The 17048-nt window shown below is 26.8% G+C and overlaps 4 protein-coding genes across 4 annotated transcripts; 2 read left to right on the top strand and 2 right to left on the bottom strand.

The window, feature by feature from the left end:
- Positions 1 to 8323: 8323 nt before the first annotated feature.
- Positions 8324 to 9697, top strand: EIN_119800 (hypothetical protein; the record flags this gene model as incomplete). The annotated part of the gene is made up of 1 exon (XM_004259019.1): positions 8324 to 9697. The coding sequence occupies one exon, from the start codon at positions 8324 to 8326 to the stop codon at positions 9695 to 9697; it is 1374 nt and encodes a 457-aa protein (XP_004259067.1).
- A 517-nt stretch (positions 9698 to 10214) lies between these two features.
- EIN_119790 (hypothetical protein) lies at positions 10215 to 11777 on the bottom strand (the record flags this gene model as incomplete). The annotated part of the gene is made up of 1 exon (XM_004259018.1): positions 10215 to 11777. The coding sequence occupies one exon, from the start codon at positions 11775 to 11777 to the stop codon at positions 10215 to 10217; it is 1563 nt and encodes a 520-aa protein (XP_004259066.1).
- A 1716-nt stretch (positions 11778 to 13493) lies between these two features.
- EIN_119780 (hypothetical protein) lies at positions 13494 to 14054 on the bottom strand (the record flags this gene model as incomplete). Its single annotated transcript, XM_004259017.1, has 1 exon — positions 13494 to 14054. The coding sequence occupies one exon, from the start codon at positions 14052 to 14054 to the stop codon at positions 13494 to 13496; it is 561 nt and encodes a 186-aa protein (XP_004259065.1).
- A 1900-nt stretch (positions 14055 to 15954) lies between these two features.
- Positions 15955 to 16584, top strand: EIN_119770 (hypothetical protein; the record flags this gene model as incomplete). The annotated part of the gene is made up of 1 exon (XM_004259016.1): positions 15955 to 16584. One exon carries the CDS (start codon positions 15955 to 15957, stop codon positions 16582 to 16584), a length of 630 nt encoding a protein of 209 aa, XP_004259064.1.
- Between the last annotated feature and the right edge of the window lie 464 nt (positions 16585 to 17048).

Raw genomic sequence — 17048 nt, 5'->3', positions numbered from 1 at the left:
ATACGTATAATTTGCGCCAACTAAAAGGGCATATCAACATATTTCAATTCCCAAATATTATTATTAAAATAATAAACTAATGGAGTGTTTATATAAATTACAATACTATTAGTAAAAAGTGATAATAAACGCATTTTTGAGCCACGATTAACAATAAAATAATATCATTTAAAATTGATACTAAAATTAAATATTTTTTAATGCAAAAAACGGGAATTTTCCAAAATTTAAATCACATAAATCACTTTTGAAATGATTTTTCAATTAAAAAAACGAAAAAATAGTGTTACATATATTAAATAAACGAGATAATACACGTAAATTTTGTTAGTAATTTTATTTGTTCATTTTGATCTATTCTTATTTTACCACTTCAAAAAAGGCTGAAAATAGCGGTTTTTCTTACTATAAAATTATTGCAAATGTTGGAAACACTCCTTATGGGGGTATTTATGTTTGTGTATCATTTTTGTCCCATAAATGATCATAAATAACAATTATTAATTTTAAAAATCATAACATATAGGTTCAAACGAATATTTGGGTTTATTCGACAAAAAAATAAGAGGCTATCCACACAAAATAATCCAATCCGCAGGGATTCACCATTTCCGTGTGGAAACGCCCTATCACGTTAACACTCTTAAATACAAATAATATTACAGTCACTTAATCTAGCATTATTAAAAAACTTTCTTTCTGATTTTTTTTTCAAAAAATAGTTAATTTAATCATAACAAATTTATAATCAATAGTTTATATATTTTCCAAATAATATTAAAACATTATTTGGAATAATGTTTTAATTTGGAGCAAATAACCAATTTGTTAATAATATAAATAATTTATATATGGTTTATATAATAGAAATAATGGAAAAACTATCTCAGAAGGCAGGCTTTTTCCATAAGGCTTGTTAGAAAAACTGTAACACATAAAAATGTATTTAAAATATCAAACTTAGTTAAACAATATGATAAATTCCATATCATTTCAAAAAACATGTCCCATGTTTTAAATGTTAATAAAACTAGATTCTAATTAAAATTACATGCTAAGATATTCAGTTAGCCAAATAATTTTCAGAAGGACGTATTTCCCATCAATTACTTATTAAATTAAAAGGAAAAAGGATGGAATAAGTTCACTAAATAATACTCTAACATTTAAATCTATTTTATTAAAGAGTTTTAAAACTATTTGCTTTACTTCTTTCAATTATTTGGTTTCCGACTTTTTTAGCCAACTGTACAACATCCTTAATTAATTTATTTTTAATAAACGTCATTTAAAACAATCATTATTTATTTGTTAATTTGAATGTGATTAATTGTTAAATTTGATATGTTTAGTGTATAATTATTAAATAATTACACAATTATTTTTTGTATACAGTGTTATTCACTGGGTTTTCAATTCCCACCATTTTCAATAATTATTAAGTCAGTTTATTAATTATTTAGTCAAAAAAATAAATTATTTTGTCACATATTTTAATTAAACACCACCTACAATTATTAATCCAGCATAAATGATAAATAGATCATGCAAAATAATATCAATACCATCACAAATAATTTCAATATTATAATTTTTATATTTCATTCACAAAAATAAATAGACGCACCACAAACTTATATGTTCACGTCATTTAGAATTATTAAAGTTTTATCTGAATTATTTCACTTTCAACAAAAAAAATAAAAATCAACATTAAAACTATTTCAAAGTATAATGAACCGAGCATCAGTAGATCACGTTGATCTCACAGATTCAAGTGTACGGACCGATTATAGACAGTTAACGCCTACACCTCTACTGGGTACTCTGCTCCAATCATTTGCAATTCAACTATTCATTCCGTCTCCAATACAACCAAATCCAAGATGAAGACCGAAGAAATTTGGGCCAGAACATCCAGAACACTAAAAGCACCAATACACCAAAATTGGTTTGAAGCTCAAGCAACTGTTTGTTGAAGAGTCTAGAAAGAAACCTGACCAGAAACATGAAGATTTTTAACAGACTTTTGGAATACCTATTCATTGCGCTGCTTTGCTGACAAAGTTGATGAAAGTGGGAAGTATATATCCTTTGAACCATTAAAACCGCAAAAACCGCATTACTCATTTCATTCACATTGTTAAACAGCATTTCAAAATAATTACACGAAATTAATGCGACAATGCAAAGATGTAGAAATGAAGTTTGGAGAAAGGTGTATGCTCAAGATAATCTTTAAATTAATTTCATTGTAATATTTTTTATAACATTTTATAAAGAAATAATTTATTTTTTTGACTAAATAATTAATAAACTGACTTAATAATTATTGAAAATGGTGGGAATTGAAAACCCAGTGAATAACACTGTAATTTAAAATTTTAAAGTACAAATAAACAAATTAATACAAGTGTCGTACTAAGGTTTAGACCAGAATTATGGTTTCGACAAATAATTAATAATTTTTATATTATTGTAAAAACTGAATATAAAAAGTTATATTTGGACCATTTTAAAAATAAAAAATAAAAAACTTGTTCATTATTATCCAATTGGTATTTGAGTAGAAAGAAAAAACCTTAGCTCCACATGTGCAAATTAACTTTTTGATTGATGGAGCTGAAGCAATTTTTTACTTATATGAAAATGGGATAATACACAGAGACACAAAGCCAGACATAAATTGACATTTCATATTAAAAGTGATGTCGAGAGTAATGCAAAATTGACTGAATTTAAAATGAGTCGAAATATTATTATGCTGATGATCAATATAACATTAACTACATGCGTACATAGCCAAAATATATGGCGCCCGAAAATTGAAAAAATGAACACAACAAAAAACCATCAATTATATACTTTTTGTTATCACGACATATGAGTGTTTTGGGTGGTGTAATGCATACTTCAAAACACAATTTGGGTTTCCATGTAAGATCACAGAGTTTTTTACTGCTTGGAAAGGTCTTGAATGGCAAAATTAAATTTCAGTTGATAGATATAAACTCATAGATTAATGTTGGAAACAAAAAGTAAGCGAAAGATTAGATAAGAATGAGGCAGTTGAAAAATTAGTCAAGTTATTAAATAATTGTAATTAATTTGTTGTTTTGTTGTTTGTAATCAAATAAAAAATATATACAATAAGTACGATATTTTAAATATTACTAATATATTATGTATAATTGTGATTTCTTCTTTAGAATATATACATTGTTCATTTTAAATGAAATTAATATTTAGTCTCTCAATTTAACGTTAATCAAGACCATCATTCCAAATATTTTTTTGAATTAAGTTCGAGTAATAAAAAACTTCAGTCAACATATTTCTGTTTTTGAATCAACATCATCAATTTCAAATCACTCATTTACACAAGAAAGCGTGGTAATATAAGTCACATTTATTGTTTGAGCTACAACAAACATCTTTAACACAAAGTATCATTAGTTATTAAATACAAACAACTTAAATAGTATTGTTGATGTAATCTAAATAGGGTATTTCGTCGTCATTAATTATGTCAACAGACTTATCTAAAAATGTGCAATATGTTTTTAATGTTTCAAAAACGATGTCATGAAACGCAAGTTTATTGTTGATAAATTAAACCATATTACAATTTGAGATGTTTAATAATTTGATTTTACATTTTGAAAATAGAATTAAACGATTTGATGTTGTGTTGATGATTTTTAACTGTTGTTTGGTTATAGTTTTAAGAATTTAATTTTAATTAGAGATGGTAAAAGTACTCTGTGTGTGGTCTGTAAATATTTTCTATGTTTTCCCATATAAAATTTCAAATGTTCATTTGATACAATTTGATTGCTAAACAAATTCAAATCTATCATTTTTTTCAGATATGAATATTTTATTTTAAATTGTTGTTGTGATATAAAATTGTTTTTTTTTCATAACAACTCTTACGTTCTCACATTTTTGAACGTTATACATTTTTATTAATTAATAACTTGACAATTATTGTGAATTTAAAATAGAATTGGTTGATTGCATCATCAGTAACATTTAAATAAAAACTGCTTTAATTTGAATTTGGTCATTTTTGTCATCAGATTTCTACACAACAACCTCAAAATACATCAACATAGATAAACAGTTTTCATTAAGTTTTCAATTAAATCAAATACTTTTTATTTGATTATTATGATTATATTTCTGTCGACCTGACTACTATAATAAAATGTATGATTGTTAGATATTTTATTAATTTTAGAATAAAAAGTTTATAGTTTATAATTTGTCTATACGTTTATTACTTTCTGTATAATCAATTATAAGCTATTAATAATTAAAAACAAATTTTACAAATAAAAAACGATGAACTAACAATGTAATCGATCAATTATATCCCAGCGATTTTTTCTACATTTCCTTTTCAATCTTCATTTTATTTCCTTTATGTCTTTCTCTGTATCATATTTATAATATAAATATTATAAATATAAGCGCTCACACCTCTGTGATTTGTTGGGTAGACTGTTATTTGTGCCGTATAAGCGCTATTTATTTGTTTTATTGATTTTTTTATTCAGTCTAACTTTATTTAAACAACAAAGAGGGACTCCTTTATTGTTATAAAAGAGTCACAATGGCAATGGCTATTTGACAGGGATATATTGTCCAATTACATTGCTTGCCGACTATGTACAAGCCGGCGTCTATATGCATGATCACTTTCTGTATGGTTAATACTTTAAATGTTAAAACAAGCAGAAACAACCCGTGTGCAATAATAATGATGTTTTGTAACCAAATGTGGAAGTGCGCCTTGTTTTCGTTTGGTGTTGATTAAAGAGAGAGTGTATGTGTTAATAATAATACTGTTAATTGTACATTAATGACGCCTTAGTTGTTGGTTGTATTTGTTTATATATAATAAACATACAGATTATTACAAGCTTTGAATGTATGCTTGCAATTTTAGACATATTCCATTTGGTTTAATACAGCATATTCGTTTTCGATATATAATACATATTTACTTCAGGTAGCCATGTTAATCAATGTGTTTAAATATCAAATTCTTGCTTTATATATTGTTTAATTTTCTATTTTTAAATTTCTTATTTATCATCTACCAAAAATCCGGTAGTCTATTAATACAATGTCAGAATACAAGCTAATTGGATCTTTGTATGCTATCTCTAGACTTTTGGTTCTTTCAATTGTATTCTAATATATGTTAATGGTTTTTTTATTGTTTTCAAAATAATATCACACAAATAATAAATAAAAATATAGTGGTTTATGCTTCTATTTAAAAAATCGAAACAATGCCACCACATCTCCATTTTTTGTTATCTAATTGTTTGGATCGTGTTTTTATTTGAATATTAAAATCAAAGCATTTAAAATTAAAATAGAGGTATTTTGTCAAAAATAAAAATACCCTTTATTTTATTTTTAAAATAAACGGGTTTGTTTTTGGAAATATATATTCCAATGTTTTTGATGTCGTTGTTGCAATTGGATGTGATATTTTAGCGATTTTAAAATATTTATAAAAATTAATTTTATTTACTATTATATTATTATTTATATTTTTACTTATTTTTACTATTAAAAGCTATTTTTACTTATTTTTAAATAACAAATTTACTGTTATTTGAAAAATCAAAGAATAAAAATTTGACAATCAAAAAAACAACAAAATATTGGTTTTCATTCAAATCCAACTATTTCATTATTCCAAAAATACAATTTAACAAGTTTAACAAAATTATTATAATTATTATAATTATTTGAATCAAAATACAATAATTTTTGTTGTAAAATTAAATTATACTAACAACAACACTTATCATTGATATGATTGTAATTTCAATATTAAAAACATACGAAAAATACAACAAAAAAATTCAAGACTTATTTTATTTTTAAATTCAACAACACGGATCAATTATTTGTCGAATTAATTTTATTTTTAAAATAAATTGACAAATGAATCAAAAACTTGGTGGTTGCATATCATTTAAAATTATTTTTTATTTGGTTTTTTATGATTTTTTAAAAAATGTGCCTTCTTTTCGTTTTTGTTTTTTTTCTTTACAATTGTTCTTTGTGTCTTTACAAATTGATTTAATTAAGTTTGAGACTTTAAAAAAGTTATTAAAATTATTAATTAATTCTTGTTTTTGATTGTGAATTGATTTTTGTTTTAAAAATAACAAATAATTACATAATTTTTCATTGGTATCTTGACAACTATCAAATAAAAATGATTGTAAATAACAATCATTTTTATTTCTCGACACTTTTGGAAGTGTCGTCTTCGAACCTCTCATACCCATCAAGAACATTGACATCTTAGATATCTACGCCCTTTCCTTCCGGGGCAATGAACAACAAACAGAACCCATCATCATCAATCCACCACATGAACAGAACGTCCCTAAGTGACCAAACTTGAACGGGAATGGTTCGGAAATAGCTGTTCCGATCATAACAACAACAAACAAACTGCTGTCCCAGCAAATCCAAACAACCGTAATGGCTTTCTTCCTATCCGATTGACTAATAAAAAACTGACTATGAAGCCAGGGAATGCTATTGAGACTAATATCAAATTTTTTTATTGCAGTGGAGACCAGGCCTTGCCGGTGATCACTGTCCGTGTCTTTCGGTTTAAATCCAATGAATTGTAGTCTCGTGGAATTAAACATTCCACTGTTTAATTAAACACCAATAATGCTTTGGACTCTTTATGATACCACTTCCATCATTAAAATAACAAAAATATTCTGGTTGTGTGTTAATTAAGCTTAAAGCATTTGCTTCTGTGCCATGTCGACATTCACATTCATATTGATTATCTTGACCGTTTTCTACTGATTATTTCCATTCTTCTTTTATTTGTTAATTAGTAAATCAACTTGAATTTTCAAGTTATTTACATATAACACTCATCCTCTCTGTTTTACTGTTTGTTTCATTCAGATAAAACTTTTTGTGAATAAATTGATTTTATAAAAAAATTATAATATATTTTTTGACTTTTTTTATAAAATATAAATTAAATTTATTGTAGTGTTTTATTTAATAAAAGTTTTATAGCAATAAAAAATATAAAACCATAAATAAAAATAAGAAGTTTAAAATTATAATATTAATAATATTTTAAATTATTAACTTATAATAATTATATTACTAATTAAAACATGAACAAAGAAAGTGTTATAAATACTCAACAACACCATTGCATGATATTCACACATAAGTGGAAATTTGATTTGAAACTACTTTTTACATGGTCTTAAATATGATATTTTTTAATGAATGTTATTACTTCAAACCGTAATGTTAATATTCTGATTTTGGTGGAACACAATGAAATCAATAAGTTTACACCATAAATGTTAACTTATTTAATTTGTTTTTATTTGTGTATTTCTAAACCATTGAAAAATATGAAAAAAAACTAAAAAACTTAAAAAATCAAGTGTGATTCACTGTTAACAAATTCTCGGAAATCGAAACTTTACGATATCAAAAATTGATTTGTATTGTTCTGATATGCAATTCAAACTTGTGCATATTTCAATTGATGCGTTGACATTATTAATTTTATGATATGATTTTTGTTTTTTTAATTTTTTCGAATTTAGGAAATGTAATAAAAATGACAAGGGTGCCATTCTGGGATTTTGTTATTTTGTTTTAATTTTGTTATTCATCCGCAATTATAAGGTTAAAGTGTGAAAAACATCTAAATTTATTTTTAATTTTTTTAATTAAAAAACTATAATTATCTGTCAAAAGAGCAAATAAACAACAACTTGAAATATCCAAAACTCTGATTTATTCAAATAACTTTTATGACATAGTTTTTATTTATATAACAAAAATAGTTAAAATATTTTTTTTTGGAAAATACACAATTTGTTCTATAGAGAATAAAATAAAATATCAGTTAAACAATGTATGCCAATAAAAACAAAGTTTATTTTTAAAAAAATATAACATAAATTAATATAAATAATATGTTATTTTTCTAACTTTCCACAAAATGAAATGATTAAATTTTATTTTTCAAAAAATTGGTGTAAATTAAGCAAAGTCTTTTTTGATAAATAAATAAATTTATATAAGAAAGTGAATAAGAAAAGATCTTGGAAAAGAAAACATGGATTATCATTTTAACCCAAACAAACCCGCTTTTGGATTTCAAGACGTCGCCCGTTTAATTAGTTTGTTGGACATTCCAAAAGAACTTCATGACTCTCTATTAAAAATTGTAAACGGCTTTCACGACTGTTATTACTATGAACGTGGACAAGAACTTGCAATGATTTTAATGCTTGAGCTGACCAGTTTGTCGCAATGTGGTCAAAATGAATTTCTAAAACTTCACAACTTCTTATATAACCCAACCGAATTTCCAATAACAAAATTTAACATCTCACAACATTGGGCGTCAGACATTGTCACCGCTCTGTGCGAAGTCATTCAATGCAAACAAACCATCCGTTTGGAATCAAACAAGACTCAAAACCCTTCTGTTGTGACGAAACCAAACAGCACAACTTCAATCGGAGAACGTCGCAAAGCTTTCGAATGGCATTTCTTAGACCTCACAAAACCAAAACAACAACCTCCACAGCCAGGACAAATTACTTTGACTTTATATGAGTTGGTTAAGGAGTATTACAAAAGTCTTGATATTGACATTCAGAACAACAAGAATGAGCAATTGGAAGCCACTAAAAAATTGGCTGAAGAGAAGACTCGAGCAAATGAAGTGAAAGAACAGAAGACCGAACAGAAGACTGAAAAGAAGACTGAAAATAAGACTGAAAAAAATGTTCCAAAAACGACTGAAAAGAAAGAAGAACCCGCAAAAAAGGTTTCCGCAGAGAAAAGGAAAACAGAAATTGCGAAACCACCAAAAGAAGTTCCAAAAAAAGTTGAAGAGAAAATTTTAGAAGAGAAGAAAAAGGAAGAACCAGTCGACAAATACGCCGTCTTTGAGGCTATGATGATCACTGCAAAACTGAATGACGAAATCAGAGAGACGACATTGGACGCGTTCCTTGAAGTCTATCCAACCAACTTCCCACACCAAAATACCCAAAAGGGGAAAGACGGAAGTGGACTTATGTTGAACCAAATCAGAAAGAAAAGTTCGTTGGAGCACATCACCGACCTCTCAACAGCAAAGAAAGAAGTTAAAGAGTTCCGCGACAAAATTAAACAGAAACTTGAGTCGAACAAAAAGAAGTTGGACAAGTGCGTTGAGATGGAGGACGTGATGCGAAATAGAACGTTTGGAACCCCAAAATTCCCGACAAAGGCCGAGCACGAGATGTTACTCCGCTACAAAAAGTTGTTACCACAAGTCGACGACATTTTATATTCAGGAAAGGCCAACAGTTTGATATTAGAAATGGGCGTGACATCGAAAGAGGTTGCTTCACTTGAAGGAGATGAAGTTGATAGGTGTATGGTGTATTCTATTGGAGACTATTTAAGGGTGTGTAATCAAGAGAGTCGAATTGATGCACAAATTGAGAAGGTCAATGAAATGATGAAGGCAGAGAGCGCACAATTAAAACAAGACTTTTGCTCAATACGAGTGTCTGAGGTGATTGAAGAAATGGAAGAGAAGATTATGTTGGCGTCTCGACCACTTCCAGTCGATTTGGGAAAATACGAGGTGAAGTGGAGTTAAGTGTTAGAAGTTAAAATTACTAATTTTTACTATAGAATTGGTTCTTTGTTTTTATAAAAAGTGTTTTTTTAAAAACTTTTTATTAACACTTTTATAACCCAAATTTTTTAAATGGCTTGTTTAAAGAAGATATAATATTTACTCAATTTGAAACAGGAAATTTTGTCTTGCCATCTCTCTAATTAAAGTGATCAATTCAAAAAAATGCATTAAAATTATAATTAAGCATTTTTAAATATTCAATAAAAAGTTTTTGTTTTATTTATTTTCAGTTTATTAAAGCTTTTATAATTACCTTCAATTAAAATTATTATTTTTTTGACGAAGGAAACGCCAATTCGAGGGAGTAATTAAATAAGTGGAATATTGTACTATTTTAACATGAAAAAACACAATAAAAGAAATTATATTTTTCAAATTAAAAAATTTTAAATATTAGGGATGTTATATATATTATACACTCATTTTTATTTATTCTAATGTAACGATAAATACAAAAACAATAAAAATAATGTGATTACTTTTCAATAAATTTCTTTGCTTTCTTCTTACTCCATTTAGTAGCGGTCTGATTAACAGCCCACGCTTCGTCGTTATCTTCCTCGAGTCTATTTTCCATGTCATCTGCATAAGTATTATATTCTGATTGCATTACCTGTTTAGAGACTTGTTGTGCCTGTCTGAACATCCCAATATTTTCTTTAGCTCTTTCAATAGATCCTCTTCTTTTGTGTTCAGCAGTTTGCTGAATGTAATACGTCTGCAACACTTCTCCGTTCAAATCTACCTTTTCGTCTTCTTTAGCGACTTCGATTTTTCTTGTGATGATTCTGTAATAGACTCCTCCATTCTTCTTGGTGTATTTAATCCCAAGTTGAACTGTGAAAGTCTCCAATTTGTCTTCACTATTTCTCTTGGCGTATTTAAATTGGTAAGTTGTGTCATCAAGTGCGTTCCCAACATCAACGCTTTTCTTACTCACTTTTTCATTTGAAAATTCGTCCTTGACGTACAAACTTTGTGGGAGGAAAATGTCCAACACAATTTGCCTTGCGATCAACTCGGAGTCAAGGGCACCTTTAAATGCTTCTGTGATGTTTTCTGGGTCAACAACCATCACTTGTCCATCAGTGAGTACAGCACACTCACCAATCACTTTCATATTAGCATCACACCCCTTCACGGTATTGACATTTATTATGACGCCATTCTTTCTTGCCACTTCACTAACATGCTGATAAAATGATTTTTCATTTTGACTTCCAGAACTTCCAAGTCCTTCATTTGCAAGACCATCAGTACACAAAATTACGGAGCCATTATTCTGTTTTCCAGCAGCAACTGTCGAGACTAAAAGTGCTGGGCCAAGAGCAGTGCAACTTCCTGGACTAAGTGCTTTGAGTGATGAAAGGATTTTCTCAGAAGACGTTTCCAGTGTTGTTAATTCAATTTTCTCGGTTGCAACGTCGACTAAACTGTCAAAATCATTCATAAAATGGTGATTCACAGTTATTGGTGTTTTAGTGCAGTCTCCAAGGATTGTGACAACACTATCAAATGTGACAATGCAAACCTTCTGTTGTGGATTTTCGTTTAACATTGCTTTGATTTGGTGAATCATAGCTGACTTGATCACTTCCAAAACAGAAGTACCGTTCATTGTTTTCCCATTTTTGTCGGTTGGCTGAGAACCCATAGAACCTGACACATCAATACAGAAAACAATTGTTTTGTTGTCTATGACCTTTTCGGACTCTTCTTCAACTTTTTCAAGTTTTTGAAGTTCGGGAGGAGACAAAACCAACTCTACAGTCTCTTCAGATATATAACTGTCTTTTGGAGAAGATATGTGAGTTATTGCATTGCAAAAAGGACAAATTATGTTGCCATCTTCCTTAAAGGAATTAACAGTAAAATATGAACCACACGATGGACACTTCGGGGGTTCACTTTGAAGAGGTTCAATTACAGTTTGAAGAGTTGAAAAGTTGGCGGAAATGATGTTTGTGTCAACTTTTGGAGCTCCATTTGGAGAATAACTAAAAGAACAGAAATCTGCTTTTGAGGCCGCACACTCCATTGTATCTTATATATTTTTGTTGCAAAAAAGTATTTATATAATTTGAAATATTCTTACACTTTCTTGAAGTATTTAAAAAACAAACAAACACAATATTGTTCGATAAGTGATTTATATAATCAATTAATAATTGTGGCAAAAAAGTATATATTATAATATGTATTTAAAAAAGATACAATAAACTATATTTTGAATAGTGATGTTTATAAACATTTTATTACATTTTATACATACAGTCACTCAAGTTAGCTTAATGGAAAAAACTTGCCATCTGATTTTGTTTTTCAGTATATAGTTAATTTAGTAAATACAATTCTATATTTAATAGTTTATTTTTTTAAAAATTTTATGAAAAACATTATTTAAATAAATGTTTTGATTGATTTGGATTTAATAAATAATTTGTTAATAAAAAATATTATCAATTTGAAACCAATGAGCACTATAAAAAACAATCCCAAAAGGCAGGCTTTTCCCATAAGGATTGCTTGAGGGACTGTATGTATAAATGATAAACAAAATATTATATTTATATTTTAAAATTATTATTATTTTATATTGGTTTAAATTTAAACAGAAAAACAATAAATATTGGTGTTACTTTTTTGAACCAAACAAAAGTTTAAATTTAAAAAAAAATTAATAATTTTTTTGCGCCACTTTCATTTATTAAAAAGAGATAATCTGCTTGGTGTTGTTATGGTATTAAGTGAGTCACAAACATAAAATGAATATTCACCAAATTTCTTTACATTAGATGTTATTACAACTTTACTTAAAGATAAACACCCACTAAAACACCAATTTGGTATTGCAGTAACACCTGTTGGTAGATCAACACATTTTAAATTTTTACATCCACTAAAGCAGTACATCCCAATTGAATTAATGGTTTTTGGTATTACAATATCATTTAAACTATTGCATTGCATGAATAAAGAATGACCAAGTTCGTTTAACAAAGAAGGCAAAACGACACAAGTCAGTTTCGAACAAGATTTAAAACAACCATTACCAATTGAAGTGACTGAATTTGGTATTAGAATGGACTTTAATGATTTACATTCACAAAATGTGTTGTTCCCAATGATTTGAAGTGAATTTGTCAACTCGATTGAACTAAGAGCTGAACATTTATTAAACGAACTATCATGCAGCATTATCATATTTTCATTAAGTTGCATATTTGTTATATTGGAACAATTTTGAAATGAAGAGAACCCAATAGATGTCATTAAAACTGGAACTTCAAAGCTTTTAAGTGACAAACAATTTCGAAAAGCATTTCCACCAATTTCACATTTTGTAATCTCGTTTGAAACATGTAAAGTCTTTGAAATGAAATCGTTCACTTTAACACTTTGAAGTGATGTACAATTTTCAAAACAATCATATCCAATTTTATATGTTTTGTATGATAGTGTTATTTGTGTAAGATTGATACAACTCCTAAAACATGAGTCGCCATACGATTCTATATTGCAAATCATCTCAACATAACAAAGTGAACTGCAATTCATAAAACACATTTCTGGTAATGTTGTTAATTTATTGGATAATTTTACTTTTTGAAGTAAAAAACATTCTTCAAAACATTTTATACCAATTTTTTCAACACTATTTGGAATGTCCATTTTTGTGAGAGATCGACAACAATAAAAACTCTTTATGCCAAGTGACGTGACATTTTCTGGAATTTCCAATTTACTTAATGAACTACATTTTTGGAAAAAGTTCATCATTCACTTGTTTGATATCATCTGGTAAAGTCACAGAACACAGAGAAGTGCATTTTTTAAACGCCTTTTTACCAATAAAAGTTGTATCTTTTAAATTAAGACTTGTGAGTGAATAACATTTTTCAAAACATGCTTCTTCTATTCGGCATATTCCACTATGAATATTAACATCTGAAAGTTTGCCACAACACTTAAAGCATCTTTCTGGGAGAACTTTTACAAATTCTGGAATGTGGATTCTTTGCAAAGAAGTACAACACCAAAATGACATTTTTCCAATACTTGTCAGTGTATATGGAAGTACAATATTAGTAAGAGCCTCACAACACGAAAAACAACCTTCACCAAGTGAAAATAATTTACTTTTGAATACATAAGAACTCATTTTAGAGTTTGAATAATATTTATCTTTCATTGTGTTTATATCTTCTCGATGCAATAAATTTAATGAAGTTGTAATTTTAGAGCAAAATACCTTTTTAAAAATATAAATAGAATTTTTAAAAAGATTCACAGTTTCCAATTCGACACCAAACATTACAACTATTTTATAAAAGTGTATACACAAACATTTTATTATTTCTAAACTTATTTTATAATTTATCCAATGTTCTATAATTTCACTGCGTTGTAATTTAAAAATAGCACATTTGAACGTTTCTTTTTCATTTGCATTATTTGATAATTTGTCAATTGCTAAATATCCAAAACGTTCATCTTCTTTATTCCAAAGATAAAAAGTCTCAATTTTTGGAAAAAATTTAATAGTTTTTCGAGTGAGTGGGAATTGGGGATGTAATGAATTTTGTCATATTACCTTGGAACTTGGTACACACAAACTCCAAGTTGATAAAATCTTTGATTGTCAAAAAATATTGTGACACAATCATAATGTGATACTTATCAATCATTTTTATTTAAATTGTTGAAAATGAGTTGAAATAACAATCGAAATAGTTTTTTATCAAATCTTTCAACACAAAATCATTCAAAATAATTATTAGGTGCATTTTTTTAAAAATTATTATATTATAATAATTATATAATTTCATTATTATTAAAATAAAAAAAAATTTTTTGATGAAAAATGTAATTGATTTTAATAAATAAAATTATAATAAATATTTTTACAAATCAAATTACTTTTTTGTTTATAAAAATATAGTTGAAACACATATAAATAACTAGAGTGAAAAATTGATTAAGGGAATGAGACGGCATCAAAACCACACGCCTCTTCACATGCATGGCATTCAATGCAGTCGTCTGGTCTTGCTACAAATGACTTGTCGTTTCTGAGCTCAAGTACGTTCTGTGGGCACGCTGAGACACAAGCTCCACATCCAGTGCAGTTGTCTATGTTGATAATTGGTGGCATTTGGTATCATAGTGCTCACACTTCCCTTTTATACCTCCTCGTTTCTCAAAATAGTTCTGTCACATAACAATTTTGATGTGATTTTGGAATGAAATTTGTGATTATTATGTTTTCTGTTATTTCATATTCTATTTCTATTAATTATAACTTATTAAACCATTGATTTACTATACAAAGACCAATTAAAAATTTCAAAAAAATCTCGCAATAAAAGACATCTCCCTTTAATTTAGATAAACTAATAAATAACCATACAAATTTACATATTTATACAATAAGATCTATTCATTACAATTTTTATGTTTAAATAAATTTGATTGAATTGAAGTGTTATAAATCTCAGAAATCACGTCATATTAGTGTTTCCAAAATTTCCTTTTTTGTAATTAAAATATAACAAAAACACAATTCAAATTTTGTAATTATTCATATTATTTATTCTTTATAATGAAAAGGATAAAAAATCACACATAAAAATAATTAAATATTTTCAATCAACAATAAAATGGAATCGAAAAAATGTATTATTGAGTTGTTGATAATTTATATTATTTAAAAAACATTGTTTTTATCTTTAAAAATTGTTTTTGTTTTCAATTATTTTTTAATTAACGTTATCAAATAATGTTACACTTATTAAAAAGAATAAACATGTTTATTGTTATACACACTAAAAAACCGATAAGCAAACAAATATTTAAATAATGAATAATAAAGGTAATTTATCAGTATTGTAAATGAATAAATTAAGTTGGTTAGTTGATAAAAATGTTTTTTGAAATATTGTATGAGTATTTACACGAAATACAATTTCAGCTAAAATATCGTTAAATTAAAATTTTATATAATAGCAAATTACAAACAAATATTTTTGTTGTGTGATGATTATTGTAAACATGAAATAATTCTTCTACAAATCAATTTAAAATATATTTATTGGTATTAGAATTATAATATTTATTAATAATATAACAATTAAAAAGAAACAGAAAGATATTTTTTTTCAACAAACACACAAAAAATAACGATAAATTAAACATATCATAATGTAAAATTCATTATGAAACTAAAACAAAAGATCTTATTAATATATTCATTCGTTAAAATGCAAAGAATAAAAACATTTCACACCATTGTTATGGGATACGTATCTTCTGGGCGTTCAGCGATGATATACCAGTTTTGTTTAAATAAATTTTATGATAAAATTGACACGTTGACAGAAAAAGAATTTTTTAAAAAAGTATTACTCGATCGAAAATTTATACCCGTCTCATTATTTGATCATATGACACCACAAGATCCATATGATTTTGTTTTCGAAAAAATTAAAAATATTGATGGATTTATTATAGTTTATTCAATAACTTCAAAGCCTTCTTTTATTTACGCGTGTGTTATTTATGAAGCTATTCTACGAAATTATTTGGTCGAGAGTTTCCCATGCGTTTTATGTGGAACCAAAAGCGATTTAGAGACACAGAGAAGCGTTTCAAAAGAAGAAGGAGAGAATATTGCAAAAGAATGGGGTGTTCCATTTTTCGAAATATCAACAAAAAATAATGTAAATATTACTGAGTGCTTTTTAGCAATAATAAATGAAATTTTGGAATCCAAAACAAACGAAGAACTTTATGAAGAGATACCATTGTCTGAAACGACAAAGAAAAAACGCTGTGAAATTGTATAACATTTAAAATAATGCAAATGTTTTGTTTTTTTATATTGATATGTATAACTTTTCATTATATATCATTATTTATTACTAAAACATTATTTATTGATTAAATATTTAATTTAATTGAATCAATGATACTCAAAAATAGCAGTCGTTTCCAAATTAATAATTACCAAAAATGTGGAATTATAATATACGATTATTTACAGTAAAAAGCATTATTTTAAATATAAAATATAAAATATATAATATAATTGTAACAATGATACACAAAAATTAAATATTTAAAATAAAATATAATCTTTAAAAATGAATTATAGAAATTTTTAAAAATGTTAGTTTGAACTAAAAACCATTAAAAATACTGTAATCAATTTACTTCAAAACAGTGTGATAAACGCATTTGTTCCTTTTAAAGTAGACTTTGGTAATATAAGAGAGGAAGAACAACACAATGAAATCAGTGAACTGCAGTC

This window comes from Entamoeba invadens (genome assembly GCF_000330505.1).
Source record: "Entamoeba invadens IP1 unplaced genomic scaffold scaff_1105074725163, whole genome shotgun sequence".
Classification (NCBI taxonomy): Eukaryota; Evosea; order Mastigamoebida; family Endamoebidae; genus Entamoeba; species Entamoeba invadens.
The sequence above is the reverse complement of the archived record's forward strand: the minus strand, read 5'-3'. Positions and strand labels throughout refer to the sequence as shown.